The following is a 23,674-nucleotide window of genomic DNA, read 5'->3' as shown; positions in this document are numbered from 1 at the left end:
AGTTCGCAGTGCGCGCTAAATAGCGTTTCAATCGGTGACGTCACTTGCTCTGAGACCTTGAAGTCGTGGTTCCCCTTGCTCTGCAAGGGCCGTGGCTTTTGTGGAGCGATGCTTCGTGGGTGACTGTTGTTGATGTGTTTTTTTTAATTATTACTTTATTTAACCTTTATTTAAACAGGTAGGCAAATTGAGAACAAGTTCTCATTTACAACTGCGTTTCATTTTTTTTTATGGCGGTTTGATCGCAGGGGAGACACTAGTAATGTCTTCGGTTTGGCTATTTGTTTCAAGTGAATTAGTCCATAAATAAATCTCTTTGCAAAAATTCGTCATCTCTCCCATGTCTTATTCGACTACTAGTTGTTCTGAAATATTTATTGCTTCCCTACATTTTACTCCCTCTATGTTTAATATAACACCCACATACAAACCGCAATAAAAAAAATAAAGGGGGGTGGTCTGTTCCTCGCTTTACCAACACGCTGCTTGCATAGTGTCTCAACCACTACCGGTTTCTCTAATATCACTGGTTCCGAGTCTCACCAGCCGGTAGTTAACATCAACAACCCGCTATTTCATCAGAATCATCATGAGGCTTTCTACACTTCGCCATGCCTGCCGCAATTTACCGACCCCATCCGTACCCCAACCTCGTACGGGAGTCCGGGTGTTCGGCTTGGCGAAGAGCTCGCTACGGCTAGGTCCATCCAGCAACAGCCAGTTGCTTCTCCGGGCTGCTAGTTCCGTAAGCGGCACTACCTCCGCGGAAAAAGCGACCAAGTTAGGAAAGCAAACGGATGGACCGGGCTACGAAAACACTATCAGGTAAACAAAGCTTTAATATATTTCAGTCAATGTATAATTTTTTTACCATTCGTAACATGAACGAATGGCCATCTCACTTATTTCCTGAATGTAGCCAACTTGGTAGTTGAGCCAGCTAACGTTAGCATCTTATTCGATGAATACAGCGAACATCCACGCTACTTGCGATGTATTTCATGTGGGATGTAGCCAGTTTCATTAAAGTTGCTGCAGTAGTTCGTCTTCATAACTTGAGCTTCCCGCGTGTGATCGGCATCTTTTTAAGGAGCTGCTGACCAACTACTACCACCCAGCTGATGCAATGTTCCACTGTTCTTACTCCCATGCTGGCATGTATGTTTCACACGCGTGTAATTGCAACACATTGTAACTGATACATGAACACGTTTCCGGTAAAGACTACAAACAAATGTTCCACAATAAAACATTTACATGATGGTCGCCGTATGTAGTTAAGTGTACAATCCCCATTCTCCATGGCTGGCTTTGACTCAACCTCCAGTAGTAGGCTGCTTGGTACAGCAACGTGGCACAGATCACAAAGTCCCCACACACTCTGTAAGGGAAAGTTTATGTAATTATTACTAATAACATGGTCACAAGTATCATTTCACAAAATATTTGCATATGTTGTTTTTCTTTTGTGGTTCAATCCCTTTTATTTCAATGATCAAACTGTCACTGTAGCCACCAATACAATCTAGATTTACACTTCAAAACATGATATCTGACTACAATCCAATCATAATGATAAAGCTTGACTACCAGTTGCTTGAAAAGTGTGTGATCGACATTGTCATGCCAAGGATTCTCTTTTGTTTTCGTCTGCTTCCTCCATAGCTTGCCCCTATAGGACTACATGTGAATGAATATATGTCTTTTTCTGAATCCGGGTTCTCTTGCAGGGAGAATGTTCAAAGGACCAAAGAGGAGATGGTGGCTTTGCAGAGGGGCCACCCTGCACTCAAACCTACGCTGGCTATCATACAGGTAAACAGGCCGCCTGTAGGTCATGGTGGCCTTAGACATTGCTGCTGTGCTTGGCCGTTGTCCGTTGGGCTGGGTATTGATGGGTTATTCTAGGCCCCCCCCGTGATTGTTTTATTGAACCTTTTGGTGTGTGTCTATGTTGCTCAAGGCTTTGTATTCTCGTCTCAAAGGCAGATGAGGATGACCGTTTACTGGAGCTCAACAAGAAGATGGCTGGAAAGGTACATTAAGTGATTCTGTTTCTCTTTAGTTAAAAAAAAAGTAATTTTACTATTACGCTACCCTTTCAGTAGGAGTCAAGTTACCTGTTGGTGTTTTCCCACTGTTCATTTCCCTGAATCCCTCGTTTCATAGATTGGCCTGAACGTTACTCAGATCTGCTTGCCCAGAGAATGCACTGAAGATGAGGTGAGTCAAACCAGCTAATACCTACTACACAAATTCCCACCACAATCCAACAACACTCACTGTGATTGGACATCACATCATTGGCTGTTGCCTTCTTCCCACCCTTCCCTGGAAGTCAAATTCTGCCTGACATTCACTTTACTGTGTGTGTGTCAGGTGAATGCATCTGCATAACTTGTTCTTCCATTGCCTGTCTAATGAGTCAAGCCACCGTCTCTCTCAATGATCAATAAGTATTGGACATAATGTCATGGATCTCCCCCGAGTACTAGATAGTTGTTGGAAATGGTTGAATCTCTTTCAACACAGTACGTTTTATGAGGTTCCTTCCTTCTCAGCTGTGGACCTGGGAATGACCTTTTCCATAGTAGGGTGATGATCATGGTCCTGTGTGTATTAGGTGAATATGGATATCTTTGGAATGGGTCTAGTGGATGTCTGGATTTCCGTGAGCGTGTCTGAGGTGTCTGCTGCTCTACTTTCACTATGTCCTCGGTGCATGTGTTTTCTCTTTCTTCTCCTCTCTCCCTCCATGTTTCTTTACTTCCACTAACCCACTCTCTTTCCAGGGGCAGCTGAGGTTACTATCAGTTGCCTGAGTGGTTGACCTCTCACCTTCAGAGTGCACACTTCTTGACATCAAGGGTCACATTCTTGCTAGTTTACCTTTATGATTTAACTGAAGTAATTTCTCCCTCCAAATTCCACCCCATCCTTATCCCTCTCCCTGACACCCTCTTTCTTTATTTGTGTAGATTATAGAGGAGGTGTTGAAGCTCAATGAGGATCCCAGGGTGCATGGTGTGTACCTCCACCTCCCCCCTGCCTCCCTCACCAGCCGGGTCCTCAACACAATCAGACCAGAGAAGGACGTGGACGGGTAAGTCATTCATTACAAACACAGCTCAGCGTACTTTCTATAACAACATGTTTGTACAATGTTTTAATTAGTGTAATTACAATATTACCACACGGGTATCAGAGCTTTACCATTAATTATTCTGTTGACGCCTGTCCCTTTCTGTCCTGGCTTTGTGTGCCTCTTGCCCTGTGGAGTTTAAATGCATTTTCTGCCATGCTGCCTTGAATTTGGTCCAAATCAGAATGTGCTGCAGGACATTAACAGCCCGTCAGAGAGACAGTACTGTGGGTTATTGTAGAGCAACTAAAACATGACCCAATGACAGAGAAACATTCCCTATTATAGGATGACAAGAGTTGCCTTACAAAGACAGACATAATTTTTAAGGTTAAACCACTGTTGGGCCATAGAGCATTGTTAGGGTCATGGCCTTTGCTGGATTATACAGTTACTAATACCACCATCACCCATGCTGTGCCATGGATTGTAATTGTACATAAATCACATTTGATCTATACTGTAACCCTACCCAGTTTATTGCTCATTCATAATGCACAATATGAGGACTATTCTAAAACCACCTGGCCAGCCTACTGCCAACGCTACACTAGCAATGTCTTATGTCTACTACTTGTGCCCTACTTTATGCGTGTGTGTCCTGTCTATACTGTAGTGTGTCAGACCTGAATGTGGGGAGGCTGGTGCGAGGAGATATGAGCCAGGGCTTCACTCCTCCCCTGGCCAACGCTGTCATGGAGCTGCTGGCCAGACATGGTGAGAGAAAGTGTCACACAGCTACTTAAACTAGACTGGAGTAATTCAGAGCATACCAGCAATGGAGACCACTATGTGTAACTTAAGTCAAGCAGCTAGAGTTCGTCATCACTGATAAGCCTAGCGAGTACATACTATATGTAATGCATATGTTAAATCATTTTTGTGTTCAAATTGTAGTGTATGGATTGGATTACTATCTGTTTGAAATAGCTTTGCTATTAGTTTAGGGAAGATGATCCACATATGGATACAGTCCAATGAAAACGATGACACCAAACTATTACACCATAAGAAGAACACGGGACTGCTGAAGACTCTCACTTTTATGGAACCCCGGGAGGGACTATTCTAGGAATATGAGATAAATGTATATTGTACTGTTGAGTAAAAATATACTGTATTTATCTTATACCATATTTTCCTGTTTCCGTAGACACCCCTATGGAGGGGAGGACCGTGTTGGTGGTGGGGGGTGAAGGACCCCTTGGGGTGGCCCTGCAATGCCTGATGCAGAGAAGAGGTATGGTGGTCCTCCACAGCCGGAGGAGCTCTGAGGTTCTACAGAAACAGGTATGTACACACAGATGCATGCGCGCACACACACATTCACCTTCACATGGTACATGTACAAAATGTGTTTCAATAGACATGTTGTGTTTTGACCACTTGGTGGCAGTGTAGCTCTAATTGAGGCAATACCCTGAAACATGTGAGGTGTGTTTGATTGCTGTCATGCCATGATTAGACTGACAGAGCTTTGAAGACCTGCAGAGATTAAAGTCAAACCTATCTGCATCTATTACCCTGTACTTGAACTACTGAAGGATGTAATTTGAATTAGTTTGCTCACTTCCTTATTTTTTGTCTCACTCTGTCCCCTCTTTCTTATGCTCTCCATCTTCTTTTCTTTTGCCTGGGTGATGCAGGCGAACGCTGTAGTCCTGTTGGCTGCAGGGCATATGTATGTCCCTCCCACATGGCTGAGACCTGGGACTGCAGTCATCCACTGTGGCTCCGCTCTGATGACAGGTAGGACTGACCTGTGTCAATCAGGGGGGAACATCGTCATCATAGGGACATTACAGAACTGCTTGGTCACAATATGCTTTTAATGAGTTAATTCACTGCTGGATAGATTCTGTAATATACAGTGCATTCGGAAAGTATTCAGACCACTTTACTTTTTCCACATTTGTTACGTTTCAGCCTAATTCAAAAAGAGATTTTAAGTATCTTATCATTCTGCATACAATACCTCATAATGGTAACAAAAACAAGTTTTTAGACCCCCCCCCAAATGTAAAAAAAAAAAAAACTCATCACATTTATGTATTTATTCAGACCTTTTACTCAGTATTTTGTTGAAGCACCTTTGGCAGTGATTACAGCCTCGAGTCTTCTTGGGTATGACCCTACAAGCTTGGCATACCTGTATTTGAAGAGTTTCTCCCCTTCTTATCTGTAGATCCTCTCAAGCTCTGTCAGGTTGGATGGGGGAGTGTCGCTGCACAGCTATTTTCAGGTCTCTTCAGAAATGTTATATCAGATTCAAGTTGGGGCTCTGGCTGGGCCACTCAAGGACATTCAGAGACTTGTCCTGAAGCCCCTCCTGCTTTGTCTTGGCTGTGTGCTTAGGGTTGTTGTCCTGTTGGAAGGTGAACCTTCGCCCCAGTCGGAGGTCCTGAGATCCCCGAAGCAGGTTTTCATCAAGGATCTCTGTACTTTGCTCCGTTCGTCTTTTCCTCGGTCCTGACTTCTCCCAGTCCCTGCCGCTAAAAAAACATCCCCACAGCATGATTCTGTCACCACCATGCTTCACCATAGGGATGGTGCCAGGTTTCCTCCAGACGTGATGCTTGGCATTCAGACAAAAGAGTTCATTTTTGTTTTAATCAGACCAGAGAATCTTGTTTCTCATGGTCTGAGTCCTTTAAGGTGCCTGTTGGCTTACTCAAAGCGGGCTGTCGTGCCTTTTACTGAAGAGTGGCTTCCGTCTGGCCATTCTACCATGAAGGCCTAATTTTTATTTGTATAACAACTTCAGACATTTCTAAAAACCTGTTTCGCTTTGTCATTATGGGGTCTTCTTGTGTGTAGATTGAGGAAAAATACATTTAATCAATTTTAGAATACGGCTGTAACGTACCGGAAGGGGTCTGAATACTTTCCGAATGTACTGTAGATAGAAATTCAGTATGCAACTGTTTTAACCGTATTATTGAGGTGTTATAACATTGTATGTCTCAGAAGATCATGGAATGGAGATGTCTGGGGTGGGACCCCTGACAGCAGCCCTCCGGATGCACAACGTGGTGCAAAGCAGCAGTCGTTGGGCCCAGGGACAACAGTACAGACCCTGGACACTCCGCAGCCTCAAGCTGCAGCCACTGTCACCTGTACCCAGGTAAGAACCAGTATGTACCCGTGTCACTGGGCTACCTGGAGCAACCCAGGAACTAACCACATCCCTCTATACAAAACACAAAGCTCCCATTTGCACAACCTTTGAATGATGCTAAGAGAGGCAACATCTCTTCTTGCCTTGACACACCTCAGCTCAAGTGTAGGAGATCTCACAAAAGGACTTCTCTCAGTATTCTAAGCGATGTTTAGATAATATTGTATTATAAGGTCTGAGGTAACTTGTCCACCCATTCCTCCACAGTGACATAGAGATCTCCCGTGCCCAGACCCCTAAGCCTGTGGACCAGCTGGCCCAAGAGATAGGCCTGCTGCAGGAAGAGACTGAGGCCTATGGCAGAACCAAAGCTAAGGTCCGCCTCTCACTCCTGGATCGCCTCAGAGAACAGCCTGATGGGAAATATGTCTTGGTGGCTGGGTGAGTCTTACCGTCCGTCTGGGCAAGGAATTTATTCTAGTTTAAACTTCACCCCTTTGCACATTTGTGTTTCTACCCCCCCCCCCCCCCGACTCATCTCTATTCTCACTACACTGCTCACAGAAATGTGCTCACTGTTAGTTTTACTACAAATGCCTGGGAACTAGGTTGTTTGGGTTTCCTCTTGTCAAATTCTACGAGAGAGAGTGAGCTGCCAGTAGGTTTTTTCTTTTAGATGGCGAAACAGAGAGGAAGATATACATTTTTTTTTTCTTGGAGATGGATAGGGGTCAGGAGACCGTGGAGCCTTGCCTCATACCTGTCAGGGCCCCTGGCGGTCAGGGCCGGCCCCTCTTTGAAGGGTGTGTGAACATTGCTGCTCTGACAGATCAGGCCCCACTGCCTCCTTTCATGTGTCTGACTGAGGAATGCAACCCCTGGCAGACCGGCAGCAACACACACACAGGTTCAAATGAGCTAAACACTCTTTTTTTCTCCAACCCAATGCCACAAGCACACACACACTCCCACACACTGTCACATAAACACATAGTGTATTCAGAAATATTCTCACCCCTTGACTTTTTCCACATTTTTTTTGTTACAGACGGAATTGTGTGTCACTGGCCTACACACAATACCCCTTTTAATGTCAGTGGAGATATGTTTGGAGACATATTTACAAATGTATAAAAAATGAAAAACTGAAATGTCTTGAGTCAATAAATGTTAAACTCGTTTGATATGGCAAGCCTAAATAAGTTTAGGTGTACAAGTGTGCTTAACAAGTCTCACAGTACGTTGCATGGACTCACTCTCTGTGCAATAATGGTGTTGAACATGATTTTTTAAATGACTTTTATTTGATTTTTTATTTAAACTTTATTTAACCAGGTAGGCCAGTTGAGAACAAGTTCTCATTTACAACTGCGACCTGGCCAAGATAAAGCAAAGCAGTGTGACACAAACAACAACACAGAGTTACACATCAGATAAACAAGCATACAGTCAATAACACAATAGGAAAAAAATAAAGTCTAGATACACTGTGCAAATGGCGTGAGGAGGTAAGGCAATAAACAGGCCATAATAACGGAGTAATTACAGTGTTGCAAATGAACACTGGAGTGATAGATGAGCAGATGATGATGTGCAAGTAGAAATACTGGTGTGCAGAAGAGCATAAAAGTACATAGAAACAATATGGGGGTGGGGTAGGTAGATTGGGTCGGCTATTTACAGATGGGTTATGTACAGCTGCAGTGATCAGTTAGCTGCTCGGATAGCTGATGTTTAGAGTTAGCGAGGGAAATATAAGTCTCCAGCTTCAGCGATTTTTATTTTTTTATTTTTTTTTGGCAATTTGTTCCAGTCATTGGCAGTAGAGAACTGGAAGGGAAGGCGGCCAAAGCAGGTGTTGGCTTTGGGGATGAGTAGTGAGATATACCTGCTGGAGCGCGTGCTACGGGTGGGTGTTATCGTGACCAGTGAGCTGAGATAAGGCAGAGCTTTACCTACCTCATGACTACCTCATCTCTGTACCACACACATACAATTATCTATAAGGTGAGCAGTGAATTTCAAATGTGGATTCAACCAAATTTCAGGGAGGTTATCCAATGCCTCGCAAAGAAGGGCACCTATTGGTTGATGGGATTTTCTTTTCAAGCAGACATTCAATATCCCTTTGAGCATGGTGAAGTTATTAATTACACTTTGGATGGTGTATCAATACACCCAGTCACTAGAAAGATACAGGCGTCCTTCCTAACTCAGTTGCTCAGGGATTTCACCATGAGGCCAATGGTGACTATTAAACAGTTACATAGTTTAATTGCTGTGAGGTTGGATGGAGAGCATTTGTGAACAGCAGTTTTCAGTTCTTTCCACAGATTCTCGATTGGATTCAGGTCTGGACTTTGACTTGGCCATTCTAACACCTGGATATGTTTATTTTTGAACCATTCCATTGTAGATTTTGCTTTATGTTTTGGATCATTGTCTTGTTGGAAGACAAATCTCCGTCCCAGTCTCAGGTCTTTTGCAGACTCCATCAGGTTTTCTTCCAGAATGGTCCTGTATTTGGCTCCATCCATCTTCCCATCAATTTTAACCATCTTCCCTGTCCCTGCTGAAGAAAAGCAGGCCCAAACCATGATGCTGCCACCACCATGTTTGACAGTGGAGATGGTGTGTTCAGGGTGATGAGCTGTGTTGCTTTTACGCCAAACATAACGTTTTGCATTGTTGCCAAAAAGTTCAATTTTGGTTTCATCTGACCAGAGCACCTTCTTCCACATGTTTGGTGTGTCTCCCAGGTGGCTTGTGGCAAACTTTAAACGACACTTTTTATGGATATCTTTAAGAAATGGCTTTCTTCTTGCCACTCTTCCATAAATGCCATATTTGTGTAATATACGACTGATTGTTGTCTTATGGACAGAGTCTCCCACCTCAGCTGTAGATCTCTGCAGTTCATCCAGAGTGATCATGGGCCTCTTGGCTGCATCTCTGATCATTCTTCTCCTTGTATGAGCTGAATGTTTAGAGGGACGGCCAGGTCTTGGTAGATTTGCAGTGGTCTGATACTCCTTCCATTTCAATATTATCGCTTGCACAGTGCTCCTTGGGATGTTTAAAGCTTGGGAAATCTTTTTGTATCCAAATCCGGCTTTAAACTTCTTCACAACAGTATCTCGGACCTGCCTGGTGTGTTCCTTGTTCTTCATGATGCTCTCTGCGCTTTTAACGGACCTCTGAGACTATCACAGTGCAGGTGCATTTATACGGAGACTTGATTACACACAGGTGGATTGTATTTATCATCATTAGTCATTTAGGTCAACATTGGATCATTCAGAGATCCTCACTGAACTTCTGGAGAGAGTTTGCTGCACTGAAAGTAAAGGGGCTGAATAATTTTGCACCCCCAATTTTTCAGTTTTTGATTTGTTAAAAAAGTTTGAAATATCCAATAAATGTCGTTCCACTTCATGATTGTGTCCCACTTGTTATTGATTCTTCACAAAAAAATACAGTTTTATATCTTTATGTTTGAAGCCTGAAATGTGGCAAAAGGTTGCAAAGTTCAAGGGGGCCGAATACTTTCGCAAGGCACTGTACATGAGTTGCTTACCAAGATGACATTTGAATTTTCCTGAGTGGCTTAGTTTGAGTTTTGACTTAAATCGGTTTAAATCTATTGCAAGACTTGTAAATGACTGTCTAGTAAATTATTAATTTTAAAGAACTCGAAGAATTAAACAAATACATGTCCAAATATTGTACAGTCCAGGTTTGCAAAACTCTTAGACTTCACCAGAAAGACTCACAGCTGTAATCGCTGCCAAAGTTTATTCTAACATGTATTGACGAGGGTGTGAATACTTACGTAAGATATTTCTGTATTTCGCTTTCAATGAATTTGCAAACATTTCTGAAAACACGTTTTCACTTTGTCAAAATGGAGTTGTGTGTGTGTAGATGGGTGTGTAGAAAAAAGTCAATTTAATTCATTTTGAATTCAGGCTGTAACACAACAAATGTGGAATAAGTCAAGGGGTATGAACACTTTCTGAAGGCTCTGTACACACTGATTCACTATCCGGCTCTTACTTCCCTCTGTCTCACACACACACACTCTCGCTCTTCTTAAGGAGCCGTCTTTGTTCCCTGAGGGGCCTCACTCAATTGTTGTCAGAAGAAGAGAGCATGTTCACCGGATAGGGAGAGAGAAAGTGCCTTTTCTTCCCTCTTTTCCCACCTTTTACCACAAACTGGGCAACATTGGGTTAAAAGAAGGATTACATTTTAAGTCCAGTTTTAATAGGTCTCACAGGGTTCTCACTTTTATATTTGATTTATTCATCTCTATAATGTCCAGCGAGATACCAATTGGTCACATGAGTTAGTCCAATTGGACTAATGAATCTGGTTGCCTTGGATACAGGCTAAATGTGGTTAGGGCTGTGAGGTGCTGCTGATTAGACTATAGCACGAGTGGACCAGTAACCAACACATTAGATGATGTGAGACCAATGCACTCCCCCTGCTTTGAGTCCCTCATTCTAGATCTATACTCTATTAGTGTGTGTACGTTTCTCTTAATGTTATCTCTTTTCTCTCCGACACCAGTATCACACCGACCCCCCTGGGGGAGGGTAAGAGCACGGTGGTCATTGGCCTGGTCCAGGCGCTCTCTGCCCACCTCAAGCTCAACTCCTTCGCCTGCCTCAGACAGCCCTCTCAGGGGCCCACCTTTGGGGTCAAAGGTCAGAGAGGGCAGATCTCTACTCGTATATCTATGTTAGAGATATCTATGCTAATAAATTAATCTGTTCACATATCCATCTGCTTCTTATGAGGAGAATGGTAAGGGAATGTTGTCTGTGTGACGCTAATTGTTAACATCTTTGTTCAGATTGTAAGGGGATGGAGGTGGAGTAGTTTACTTAGTCCACAGCTCAGCAGTACTCCTGTCTCCCTTGTGCCTGTTGTCTCGCTCTCACTGTGTGTTTTGTCTGTGTGTTCCCCTAGGGGGCGCCGCGGGGGGGGGATATGCCCAGGTCATCCCTATGGAGGAGGTAAGAGACACACACACAGGCAGCTCTCAGCTGGACCCACGGCTTCAAAGGGGCTTCACAAACACACCAATGTTTAAACTATACACACAGACACACACCCCAAGGCGTGCATAACATTCTCTTTGACTAAAGTGTGCATGAAGAGACAAGGTGGAGGGTGAGAGCTGGAGGGAGGGAAATGGGGAGGGAGGCGTCAGACTTCAAAGTCAGAGAGACAGACACTTCAGAGAAGGCTCTTCAACCTCCTAGCCTCCCTGCCTTCAACACAAACACCAGCACCGTTGAACTCCCCCCTCTTCGCTCTCTTTCTCTCCTCAATACTCCAGTGGCTGTTAAATGGATCTTTAAACGACATGATGGAGTCTGTTGGACTGTAAGGGCACTGACTGTATTATGATCTTTGTGTGTCGTAGTGTAGTCACAGAGGTGGGGGTCCAGTCAAGTATAGGGCAACATGAGTTCATAGTCACAGTATGAGACATGGCATATAGCCTGATTGAAATTGCATATAACCCTCCCTTTTGGTTTTCTATGGAACTCTACTCTGTTCAATGAAATTCATTAAATTGAGTTTTCTCTTCTGTAGTTATTTCACTTTTGAATCTGATGACTTGCTCTCTTTTTGCTCACTCTTCTCTCTCTCTTTGTCTCTCTGTCCCACCATCGTTCTCTCTCTCTCTTTGTCTCTCTGTCCCACCATCGTTCTCTCTCTCTCTTTGTCCCACCTTCTCTCTCTCAGTTCAACCTCCATTTGACAGGTGATATCCATGCAATCACTGCAGCCAATAACCTGGTGGCTGCTGCCATTGATGCCCGGATGCTGCACGAGGCCACCCAAAAAGACAAGGTGACAGTGATGTCATAATTCAGAGTGATTCTGACATCACAATGGAGAGTTATGCCATCCGAATGCAGAGTTGTCTTAAAAATGATATTGACATCACAATGTAAATAGTTTCAGTGTATTCCCAATAGTATTAGCCGCAACGTTCGAACACCATTTTCTTGTCTGCTTGTTTAAGACAATTATAAAACTACATTTAAGAAAAGCACATGTCTGAAGATTGCTTTTCAACATCGCCTGTTCCCGAGTGTTTTCACTACTTAAAAAAACATAATATTGTAGGGACTCATACCCCTTTCTTGACAGTGCTAGCAGCCATGTGAGTGCTAGCTACCGACCGGAATATTATGCTAGCCGTTTGGCTAGCCATGACCAACAGCACAAAACAAACGTACTATACAGATGCAAGTAGTGATGAGTTAAATGAACTATACTAAACGAGTTAAATGTCTTTCCTATGGTATAATGGTTTTCCACGCACAACTACCTGTAGCCTACCTAGACACCGGTTCCCCACAATCTCCGATGCCGAGTAGCCTGAAACCACAGGGCTCTTCTCGCAGGCTCTATTACTCTGTCGGAGCATTGCGACTCGTATCCAGGGCAAAAGTCTCGACGTACATGTACATTGACCAACACTCCAGCTTTTCGGCGTGTTTTGTTATTTCCATATAACTAAGTTGTCTCTTTTACACTGGGGTTTAATGGGAAAGCATGTTAATTTTCCCCAATTTGTGGTCGAGGGGAATTCCTTATTAGGTGAACATCGTATAGGAGGGATATGTCAGTGTATAAAGAAGTTCTTCCATGCAAATCCCTTCAAAGCATTGTTAGATGCCTAAATGTGACACTAGTGAGATCACAATGTTGTCACAGGACCCATTTAACTTCCATATTGTGTATGAATTATGAAATCACCACTTGATATATTCTCTTTTACGGTTCCATCTCTCCAGGCTCTGTACAGCAGACTGGTCCCCTCAGTGAATGGAGTCAGGCGCTTCTCTCCCATACAGATTTCCAGGCTACGTGTAAGTCCACCCAATTCACTGCCTAAGGTCCTATGTGTACTGGCTATTGTTCAGTTACCTCGCCCAGTTATGTCCCTAAGACCTCCACTAGGTGGCCTCAGTAAGCTGATATACTGGTTGTCCAAAGTCCCTTCATAGTGCCTCCCACTCTGCAGCACTATCCCCTCAACATCACCACTCATCTGTTTGAATTACAGTTAGAGTAACATAGGACTCTATGGTTTACCATAGGTCTTTTATAGGAGTGTTGATAGCAGTCCGGCTTACTGTTAAACCATAACAAACAGATAGGAGATGGAGGCGTGAGGTCCTCCGAACCAGCACACAGCCTCAGACACAAACACACAACTTGAGGAAGACTTGAGTGGTGAAGTTCAGGAGGATGTGAAATATTCATCCGTTTGAAGATATGTGGAAGAGGGAGGGAAACCGAGAGAGTGGAACAGCTTTGAGGGAGAAGTATTAGAGGAGTCTCTTAAGAATTGTCTAATGAAGGTAATCTAGGACTAGACATAAATGAAAGATCCGTCTGTCTTCTGCCAGAAATGTCATAGTTTAGTATTTTGTTAATTGAAAACACTCTCAGGCACTGCTGCAGAGTCTCCCATAAGTGTTCTATTGAGTTGAGATCTGGTGACTGAGACACACATACCCTTTAACCGCCATGCTCCTTTGAGACCCCTCTGGGCAAAGTCACTGAGATCTCTTCTAGACATGGTAGCCAGAATAATGGGCTACTGGGAATGTTTCTACATGACCCTAAGCATGATGGGATGTTAATTGCTTAATTAACTCAGGTACCATACCTGTGTTGAAGCACCTGCTTCCAATACACTTTGTATCCCTCATTTACTCAAGTGTCCTTTATTTTAGCAGTTACCTTTAGTTGGGAAAGGTGATATGATAGACATCACAGGGAAATTCTAGGATAAGAGAGAGATGTCTGAGATCGGAAAATTAAGCCTTCTGGACCTCATTGAACTGTCTTTTTTTACCAGGTAAGTTGACAGATCATATTCTCAGCAACGACTTGGGGAATAGTTACAGGGGAGAGGAGGGGTGAATGAGCTAATTGGAAGCCGGGGATGGTTAGGTGGCAATGATGGTATGAGGGGCCAGATCAGATTGGGAATTATGGCCAGGACACCGGGGTTGACACCCGTACTCTTATGATAAGTGCCATTGGATCTTTAGTGACAGAGAGTCAGGACACCCCGGTTTAAAACACAGTGCCCTACACAGGGCAATGACCCCAATCACTAACCTGGGATATACTTTTTTTTGGACCAGAGGAAAGAGTGCCTCCTACTGGCCCTCAAACTCCACTTCCAGTAGCATCTGGCCTCCCATCCAGGGACTAACCCTTCTTAGCTTCAGAGGTCTGCCAGGAGTGGGATGCAGGTGCTATGCTGCTGGCTTTACCACTGCATGATTCATAAACAGTTGTTGACATTATCATTTCTCTTTCTCTCTCTCTCTCTCTCCTGCTCTAGCGTTTGGGCATCAGTGAGCTTGACCCCAGTGCTCTCACGCCCCAGGAGGTCAGCTCCTTTGTCCGTCTCGACCTCGACCCCGCCAAGGTCACCTGGCAGAGAGGTAGGACCCTGTCCAATCAGTTATTCCCCCTCCCATATTACAGGCCCCCCACATGATTGGTTAATGTGTTGATTTGAGGGGTGGAGCAGGGTTTCTGTTAGCCGGTAATTGTAATTGTTGCCGGCCAATTGTGCTGCTGGGAGAGAGAAAGCAAGAAAGGAGCCTTGGCCTGAAATGAAAGTTGGAGAGTATGCCTATAGTGAAACGCTTACAAGGCAGGACTCCAGACTGTGACCATTTAGTCACCAACCCTTTACTTTAAAATATATAGATATTTGAACCTTTATTTAACTAGGCAAGTCACTTAAGAACCAATTCTTATTTTCAATGACGGCCTAGGAACAGTGGGTTACCTGCCTTGTTCAGGGGCAGAATGACAGATTGGTACCATGTCAGCTTGTGGATTCGATCTTGCAACCTTCCAGTTACTAATCCAACGTTCTAACCACTAGGCTACATGCCGCACTTGACTGTGTGAGTAAAAAAAAAAAAAAAAATGATTGGTCGCGTCGTTGCTGGCTGCACATTCATTAACCTCACTAAAACATAAAGGTTGGAGGCTGAAACCATGATTTGGACAAAAGGTAAGTACATTATCCTCATGTTTCCTGTAATGAAGGTGTCTGCCTGCCTGTACCTTTTTTAGCTGGGGCCTGCTGCTGTGTCAAGCGAGACACTCTCCTTTCCTGGGAGAAAAAAAAATCTGTTTTCCGATTGTATAACTATCTTGTTGCGTCATGAAAAAATAAACAAAATAGTTTGACCAAATCATGGGCTGGTGCCACGGACTGAAAAACAGTTCCACCAGGGGAAAATGTTAGTCTGGAGCCCCTGCTACCAGGGGAATGTCCAAAATATGGAAAAGTGGTTGTGGACAAAGATGACAAGAATGTTGATGCGTCTAAACTCGCTATTCAGTTAGGATACAATTCTGGAGTATTTATAATCATTTGTTTTATCATTATTATTGTATTTCATTGTTGTTATTGTAGGCCAATGTATTAATCCAAACCAGTTCTTTAACCCCTGTGTAGTCTTAACATTGTCCTAAGGGTCAAAAATGACCCGCCTTCACTAAACCCCTAAAATTAAGCAGCTTATTAATTGAATTTTAAATCTCAAATCTATTTTGCATGAGGAAACAACCTGTCATTAATCACAAACTTTGTGAATATCTGGGTTTTCCCTCTTCACAATGCAGAAAGACTGCATTTTATGAGTGGACTGGAGGTCGACCGATTAATCGGAATGGTCGATTTAATTAGGTTTCAAGTTTTCATAACAATCGGAAATCGGTATTTTTGGACACCGATTTGGCCGATCAAAAAAATAAATATATATATATATATATTAACACCTTTTTATTTAACTAGGCAAGTCAGTTAAGAACACATTCTTATTTTCAATGACGGCCTAGGAACGGTGGGTTAACTGCCTGTTCAGGGGCAGAACAACAGATTTTTACCTTGTCAGCTCGGGGGATTCAATCTTGCAACCTTACAGTTACCTTGTTATGGCTGCAATCCCGATATCAGGATAAGTGTCATCAACAACCGCTGAATAGCATAGTGCTACATACAATAAATATTACTATAAATATTTATATTCATGAAATCACAAGTGCAATATAGGAAAACACAGCTTAGTCTTTTGTTAATCCACCTGTCCACCAAATGATGCTTTACACCGAAAGCAATCCAAGCGTTTGTGTAAGTTTATCGATCGAACGATAAAACATTAAGTACACTTAGCATCAGGTAGCCCGGTCACGAAAATCAGAAAAGCAATCAAATTAATCGTTTACCTTTGATCTTCGGATGTTTTCACTCACAAGACTCCCAGTTACACAACACATGTTCCTTTTGTTACATAAAGATTATTTTTAGATCCAAAATACCTCCGTTTATTTGTTGCGTTATGTTCAGAAATCCACAGGAAAGAGCGGTCACAACAACACAGACAAATTCCAAATAGTTTCCATAATGTCCACAGAAGCATGTCAAAAGCTTTTTTATAATTAATCCTCAGGTTGTTTTTAAAATATATAATCGATAATATATCAGCCGCAAATGTCTTTCACCGTAGGAGAGGGAAAAGCAATACCTATCCAAACTCTGTTGTGCGAGGAAAACTCATGTGACCACTTGACGTGATGTTATCGTTCTGGCTCATTTTTCAAAATAAAAGCCTGAAACTATGTCTGAAGCCTTTTGACACCTTGAGGAAGCGATAGGAAAAGGAATCTGGTTCATATCCCTTTGAATGGAGCAAGGGGAGGCCATGGAACATGGGAATTTTCAAAATAGAAGCAACTTCCTGCTTTGATTTTCCTCGGGGTTTCGCCTGCAATATCAGTTATGTTATACTCACAAACAATATTTAGACAGTTTTGGGAAGTTTATAGTGTTTTCTATCCAATACTAATAATAATATGCATATTTTAGCTACTGAGCCTGAGGAGCTTGCCGTTTACAATGGCCACCTTTTCATCCAAGTACTCAATACTGCCCACCAGCCATAAAAAGTTAACTGGTCCAACGCTCTAACCACCTGATTACATTGCACTCCACGAGGAGACTGCCTGTTACGCGAATGCAGTAAGCCAAGGTAAGTTGCTAGCTAGCATTAAACTTACCTTTATAAAAAAACAATCAATCAATCAATCATAACCACTAGTTAACTACACATGGTTGATGATATTACTAGTTTATCTAGCGTGTCCTGCATTGCATATAATCGATGCGGTGCGTATCGTAGCTCCAATGTGTACCTAACCATAAACATCAATGGCTTCCTTAAAATCAATACACAGATGTATATATTTTTAAACCTGCATATTTAGCTGAAAGAATTCCAGGTTTGCAGGCAATATTAACCAGGTGAAATTGTGTCACTTCTCTTGCGTTCATTGCACACAGAGTCAGGGTATATGCAACAGTTTGGGCCGCCTAATTTGCCGGAATTTTACGTAATTACGACATAACATTGAAGGTTGTGCAATGTAACAGGAATACAGTAGGGCAAAAAAGTATTTAGTCAGCCACCAATTGTGCAAGTTCTCCCACTTAAAAAGAAGAGTGTGGCCTGTAATTGTCACCATAGGTACACTTCAACTATGACAGAGACAATTAGGAAAAAAAATCCAGAAAATCACATTGTAGGATTTTAAATTAATTTATTTGCAAATTATGGTGGAAAATAAGTATTTGGTCAATAACAAAAGTTTATCTCAATACTTTGTTATATACCCTTTGTTGGCAATGACAGAGGTCAAACGTTTTCTGTAAGTCTTCACGAGGTTCACACACTGTTGCTGGTATTTTGGCCCATTCCTCCATGCAGATCTCCTCTAGAGCAGTGATGTTTTGGGGCTGTTGCTGGGCAACACGGACTTTCAACTCCCTCCAAAGATTTTCTATGGGGTTGAGATCTGGAGACTGGCTAGGCCACTCCAGGACCTTGAAATACTTCTTACGAAGCCACTCCTTCGTTGCCCGGGCGGTGTGTTTGGGATCATTGTCATGCTGAAAGACCCAGCCACGTTTCATCTTCAATGCCCTTGCTGATGGAAGGAGGTTTTCACTCAAAATCTCACGATACATGGCCCCAATCATTCCTTCCTTTTATACGGATCGGTCGTCCTGGTCCCTTTGCAGAAAAACAGCCCCAAAGCATAAGGTTTCCACCCCCATGCTTCACAGTAGGGATGGTGTTATTTGGATGCAACTCAGCATTCTTTGTCCTCCAAACACGACGGGCTGAGTTTTTACCAAAAAGTTATATTTTGGTTTCATTCTCCCAATCTTCTTCTGGATCGTCCAAATGCTCTCCAGCAAACTTCAGACCGGCCTGGACATGTACTGGCTTAAGAAGGGGGACACGTCTGGCACTGCAGGATTTGAGTCCCTGGCGGCGTAGTGTGTTACTGATGGTAGGCTTTGTTACTTTGGTCCCAGCTCTCTGCAGGTCATTCACTAGGTCCCCCCGTGTGGTTCTGGGATATTTGCTCACCGTTCTTGTGATCATTTTGACCTCACGGGTGAGATCTTGCGTGGAGCCCCAGATCGAGGGAGATTATCAGTGGTCTTGTGTGTCTTCCATTTCCTAATATTTGCTCCCACAGTTGATTTCTTCAAACCAAGCTGCTTACCTATTGCAGATTCAGTCTTCCCAGCTTGGTGCAGGTCTACAATTTTGTTTCTGGTGTCCTTTGACAGCCCTTTGGTCTTGGCCATAGTGGAGTTCGGAGTGTGACTGTTTGAGGTTGTGGACAGGTGTCTTTTTATACTGATAACAAGTTCAAACAGGTGCCATTAATACAGGTAACGAGTGGAGGACAAAGGAGATTCTTAAAGAAGAAGTTACAGGTCTGTGAGAGCCAGAAATCTTGCTTGTTTGTAGGTGACCAAATACTTATTTTCCACCATAATTTGCAAATAAATTAATTTAAAATCCTACAATGTGATTTTTTTGGATTTATTTTTCTAATTTTGTCTGTCATAGTTAAAGTGTACCTATGATGAAAATTACAGGCCTCTCATCTTTTTAAGTGGGAGAACTTGCACAATTGGTGGCTGACTAAATACTTTTTTGCCCCACTGTAAGTCACCCCCCACACATGCGGTGACCGCATCTGGCTTAAATGGTGCCTCTCGAGACAAAACCTCTCACATCGTCACTCAATGCCTAGGCTTACATCCACTGTACTCACATCCTACAATACCATTGTACATTATGCCTTGAATCTATTCTTCCGCTCCCAGAAACCTGCTCCTTTTACTCTGTCTGAACGCACTCGACGACCAGTTCTTTTAGCCTTTAGCCGTACTCTTATCCTACCTCCTTTGTTCCTCTGGTGATGGAGGCTAATCCCTGCAGCCCCCGGCACCACTCCCATTCCCCAGGCCCTCTCATTTGTTGACTTCTGTAACCGCAAAAGCCTCATTAGAAGCGTCCGCCAACCCAGGTGTCTGAATCCTGGCTTAGGATTAGCCACAAAATCCTGAAATTTCCATCCCTAATTATGACATTTTCTGACAAGATAGAACTGCCAAAGGGGGCGGAGTTAGCCTGCAGAATTCTGTCATACTATCCAGGTCTGTGCCCAAACAATTTGAGCTTCTACTTTTAAAAATCCACCTTTCCAGAAACAAGTCTCTCACCGTTGCCGCTTGTTATAGACCCCCCTCGGCCCCCAGTTGTGCCCTGGACACCATATGTGAATTGATTGCTCCCCCCATCTATCTTCAGAGTTCGTACTGTTAGGTGACCTAAACTGGGACATACTTAACACCCCCCGGGCGTCCTACAATCTAAGCTAGATGCCCTCAATCTTACACAAATCATCAAGGATCCTACCAGGTACAACCCTAAATCCGTAACCGTGGGCACCCTCTTAGATATCATCCTTACCCACCTGCCCTCTAAATACACATCTGGTGTCTTCCACCAGGATCTCAGCGATCACTGCCTCATTGCCTGCGTGCGTAATGTGTCCATGGTCAAACGAGCACCCCTCATTACTGTCAAACGCTCCCTAAAACACTTCAGCGTGCAGGCCTTTCTAATCGCCCTGGCCCGGGTATCCTGGAAGGATATTGACCTCATCCCGTGAGTAGAGGATGCCTGGTTGTTCTTCAAAAGTGCTTTTCTCTCCATCTTAAATAAGCATGGCCCATTCAAAAAAAATTAGAACTAAGAACAGATATAGCCCTTGGTTCACCCCAGACTTGACTGCCCTTGACCAGCACAAGAACATTCTGTGGCGTTCTGTATTAGCATCGAATAGCCCCCGTGATATGCAACTTTTCAGGGAAGTCAGGAACCAATATATTCATTCAGTTTGAAAAAGCTTGCCTTAGCTTTCCTAACAGAAATTTGCTTCCTGTAGCACTAATTCCAAACAGTTTTGGGACACTAAAGTCCATGGAGAATAAGAGCACCTCCTCCTAGCTGCCCACTGCACTGAGGATAGGAAACACTGTCACCACCGATAAATCTATGATAATCAATAATTTCTATAAGTATTTTTCCACGACTGGCCATGCTTTCCACCTGTCTATCCCTACCCTGGCCAACATCTCAGCACCCCCTGCAGCAACTTGCCCAAACCCTCCCGCTTCTCCTTCACCCAAATCCAGACAGCTGATGTTCTGAAAGAACTGCAAAATCTGGATCCCTACAAATCAGCTGGGCTAGACAATCTGTACCCTCTTTCTAAAATTATCTGCCAAAATTGTTGCATCCCCTATTACTAGGCTATTTAACCTGTCTTTCGTATTGTCTGAGATCCCCAAAGATTTGAAATCTGCCGTGGTCATCCCCCTCTTCAAAGGGGGAGACACTCTAAACCCAAACTGTTATAGACCTATATCCATCCTGCCTTTCTAAAATCTTCGAAAGCCAAGTTAATAAACAGATCACCGACCATTTCGAATCCCACCGTACCTTTTCCACTATGCAATCTGGTTTCTGAGATGGTCATGGGTGCACCTCAGCCACACTCAAGGTCCTAAACAATATCATAACCGCCATCAATAAGAGACGGCTGCACAGTACTGTCTTCATCGACCTGGCCAAGGCTTTCGACTCTGTTAATCACCGCACTCTTATCGGCCGAGTCAATAGCCTTGGCTTCTCAAATGACTCCCTCACCTGGTTCACCAACTACTTCTCAGATCGAGTTCAGTGTGTCAAATCTGAGGGCCTGTTGTCCGGACCTCTGGCAGTCTCTATGGAGGTGCCACAAGGCTCAGTTCTCGGGCTGATTCTTTTCTCTGTATATATCAATGATGTTGCTCTTGCTGCGGGTGATTCTCTGATCCACTTCTACACAGACGACACCATTCTGTATACATCTGGCCTTCTTTGGACACTGTGCTAACAAACCTCCAAACGAGCTTCCACACCATACAACACTCCTTCCTTGGCTTCCAACTGCTTTTAAATGCTAGTAAAACTAAGTGCATGCTCTTCAACCGATTGCTGCCCGCACCCTCCTGCCAGATTAGCGTCACTGCTCTGGATGGTTCTGACCTAGAATATGTGGACAACTACCAATACCTGGGTGTCTGATTAGACTGTAAACTCTCCTTCCAGACTCACATTAAGCATCTCCAATCCAAAATTGAATCTAGAATCTGCTTCCTATTTCGCAACAAAGCCTCTATCACTCATGCCGCCAAACATACCCTCGTAAAACGGACTATCCTACCGATCCTTGACTTCGGCAATGTCATTTACAAAATAGCCCCAACACTCTTCTCAGACTACATCCAATTTGCTATCACAGTGCCATCTGTTTTTTCACCAAAGCCCCATATACTACCCACCACTGCGACCTGTATGCTCTTGTTGGCTGGCTGGCTCTCACTACATATACAAACCCACTGGCTCCAGGTCATCTATAAGTCTTTGCTAGGTAAAGCCAAGCCTTAACTCAGCTCACTGGTCACCATAGCAACACCCACCTGTAGCACGCACTCCAGCAGGTATATTGCACTGGTCATCCCCAAAGCCAACACTTACTTTGGCCGCCTTTCCTGCCAATGACTGGAACTAATTGCAAAAATCTCTGAAGCTGGAGTTTTATATCTCCCGCTCTAATTTGTAGCATCAGTTGTCAGAGCAGCTTGCCTGTGTACAGGTACAGTAAGTCTGTAAATAGCACACCCGACTACCTCATCACCATATTATTACTTACCCTCTTGCTCTTTCTCACCCCAGTATCTCTACTTGCACATCTATCACTCCAGTATTAATGCTAAATTGTAATTATTTTGCCTCTATGGCCTATTTATTGCCTTTACCTCCCTTCTCTTCTACATTTGCACACACTGTGCATAGATTTTTCTATTTTTCTTTTGTGTTATTGACTGTACGTTTGTTCATGTGTAACTCTGTTGTTTTTGTCGCACTGCTTTGCTTTATCTTGGCCAAGTCGCAGTTGAAATTTTAGTAAATTGAATAGGCCTACCTTTATCAATTTATACTTTTTCCATTACATTTTTATTTAGCCTGCCTACCCCAGCCAAACCCTAACCCGGACGATGCTGTGCCAATTGTGCGCCGCCCTATGGGACTCCCAATCACGGCCGGTTGTGATACAGCCTGTAATCAAACCAGGGTCTGTAGTGACACCTCTAGCACTGAGATGCAGTGCCTTAGACCGCTGCGCCACTTGGGAGCATGTGTCTTAATTATGTCTGTGAGAACGTGTTTATTTCCAGTCTGAGAAATGCGTGTTTTTTCTTGGCTGGCGCTGGTCATCCAGAGGTCTCTTTAGGTCGTGTGTGTCAGTTACAGGCCCTTCATACATGTGTTTTAATACTGTTTACTGTCCAAATGGGTTTTACAGACCAGGGTTGGGTTGTAAAGGACGTGACTCAATACTGTGTACCAGCGGGTCACACAGGTTTTAAAAGCTCTCCCTGGTCCATGTTTATGAATGACCGTTAAACTGGCCTCTATCAGATGTTTTCCACATGTCACTGAAACATTATGATGTTTTGAAGGGGCTCACCAATTTAGATGTAATCTTTTAATTTTTTTATTTATGTGATTCGGGTTGCAAAAATCCCAGGTTTTCCAGGAATCCCGGTTGGAAGATTCATGGATTTCGTGCTTATTCCATCCTGATTCCAGGAGTCTTTTTTTGATGTTCCTGGATTTTTGCAATCTTAAGTGTGATGTAATGAATTCGTATTCTATATTTATGTTTTTGGGGTTGTTTTTTCCCGTCTTGTAGTGGTTGATACCAACGATCGTTTCCTGAGGAAGATAACTGTAGGACAGGCCAGCACTGAGAAAGGACATGTGCGAGAGGTATGTTGTTATATCTATGTACAGTACATCTTTAAAATGTTATGTACATTATAACCACATGATTATGTGTATGACCTGAGTGATAACTCACTGATT

At 43.3% G+C, this 23,674-nt stretch overlaps 1 protein-coding gene across 2 annotated transcripts in view; it reads left to right on the top strand.

Annotated features, from left to right (window-relative positions):
* The first annotated feature begins 465 nt into the window (after nucleotides 1-465).
* The window catches only part of mthfd1l (methylenetetrahydrofolate dehydrogenase (NADP+ dependent) 1 like), an 86,557-nt gene continuing 63,348 nt past the window's right edge, over nucleotides 466-23,674 (top strand). The window contains exons 1-16 of one of the 2 annotated variants that reach the window (XM_064991294.1): nucleotides 466-825; nucleotides 1,731-1,815; nucleotides 1,986-2,036; nucleotides 2,170-2,223; nucleotides 2,979-3,103; nucleotides 3,759-3,859; nucleotides 4,296-4,432; nucleotides 4,789-4,891; nucleotides 6,113-6,266; nucleotides 6,528-6,701; nucleotides 10,836-10,972; nucleotides 11,238-11,284; nucleotides 12,024-12,131; nucleotides 13,085-13,159; nucleotides 14,653-14,755; nucleotides 23,502-23,578. In XM_064991294.1, coding sequence (XP_064847366.1) covers nucleotides 590-825; nucleotides 1,731-1,815; nucleotides 1,986-2,036; nucleotides 2,170-2,223; nucleotides 2,979-3,103; nucleotides 3,759-3,859; nucleotides 4,296-4,432; nucleotides 4,789-4,891; nucleotides 6,113-6,266; nucleotides 6,528-6,701; nucleotides 10,836-10,972; nucleotides 11,238-11,284; nucleotides 12,024-12,131; nucleotides 13,085-13,159; nucleotides 14,653-14,755; nucleotides 23,502-23,578 — 1,767 coding nt within the window. In that variant the 5' untranslated portion in view covers nucleotides 466-589. Of the gene's footprint in view, nucleotides 826-1,730; nucleotides 1,816-1,985; nucleotides 2,037-2,169; nucleotides 2,224-2,978; nucleotides 3,104-3,758; nucleotides 3,860-4,295; nucleotides 4,433-4,788; nucleotides 4,892-6,109; nucleotides 6,267-6,527; nucleotides 6,702-10,835; nucleotides 10,973-11,237; nucleotides 11,285-12,023; nucleotides 12,132-13,084; nucleotides 13,160-14,652; nucleotides 14,756-23,501; nucleotides 23,579-23,674 lie in introns of both variants that reach the window. The other variant, XM_064991293.1, reaches the window with a different exon arrangement.

Source organism: Oncorhynchus masou, chromosome 16 (genome assembly GCF_036934945.1).
Source record: "Oncorhynchus masou masou isolate Uvic2021 chromosome 16, UVic_Omas_1.1, whole genome shotgun sequence".
Classification (NCBI taxonomy): domain Eukaryota; kingdom Metazoa; phylum Chordata; class Actinopteri; order Salmoniformes; family Salmonidae; genus Oncorhynchus; species Oncorhynchus masou.
The sequence above is the reverse complement of the archived record's forward strand: the minus strand, read 5'-3'. Positions and strand labels throughout refer to the sequence as shown.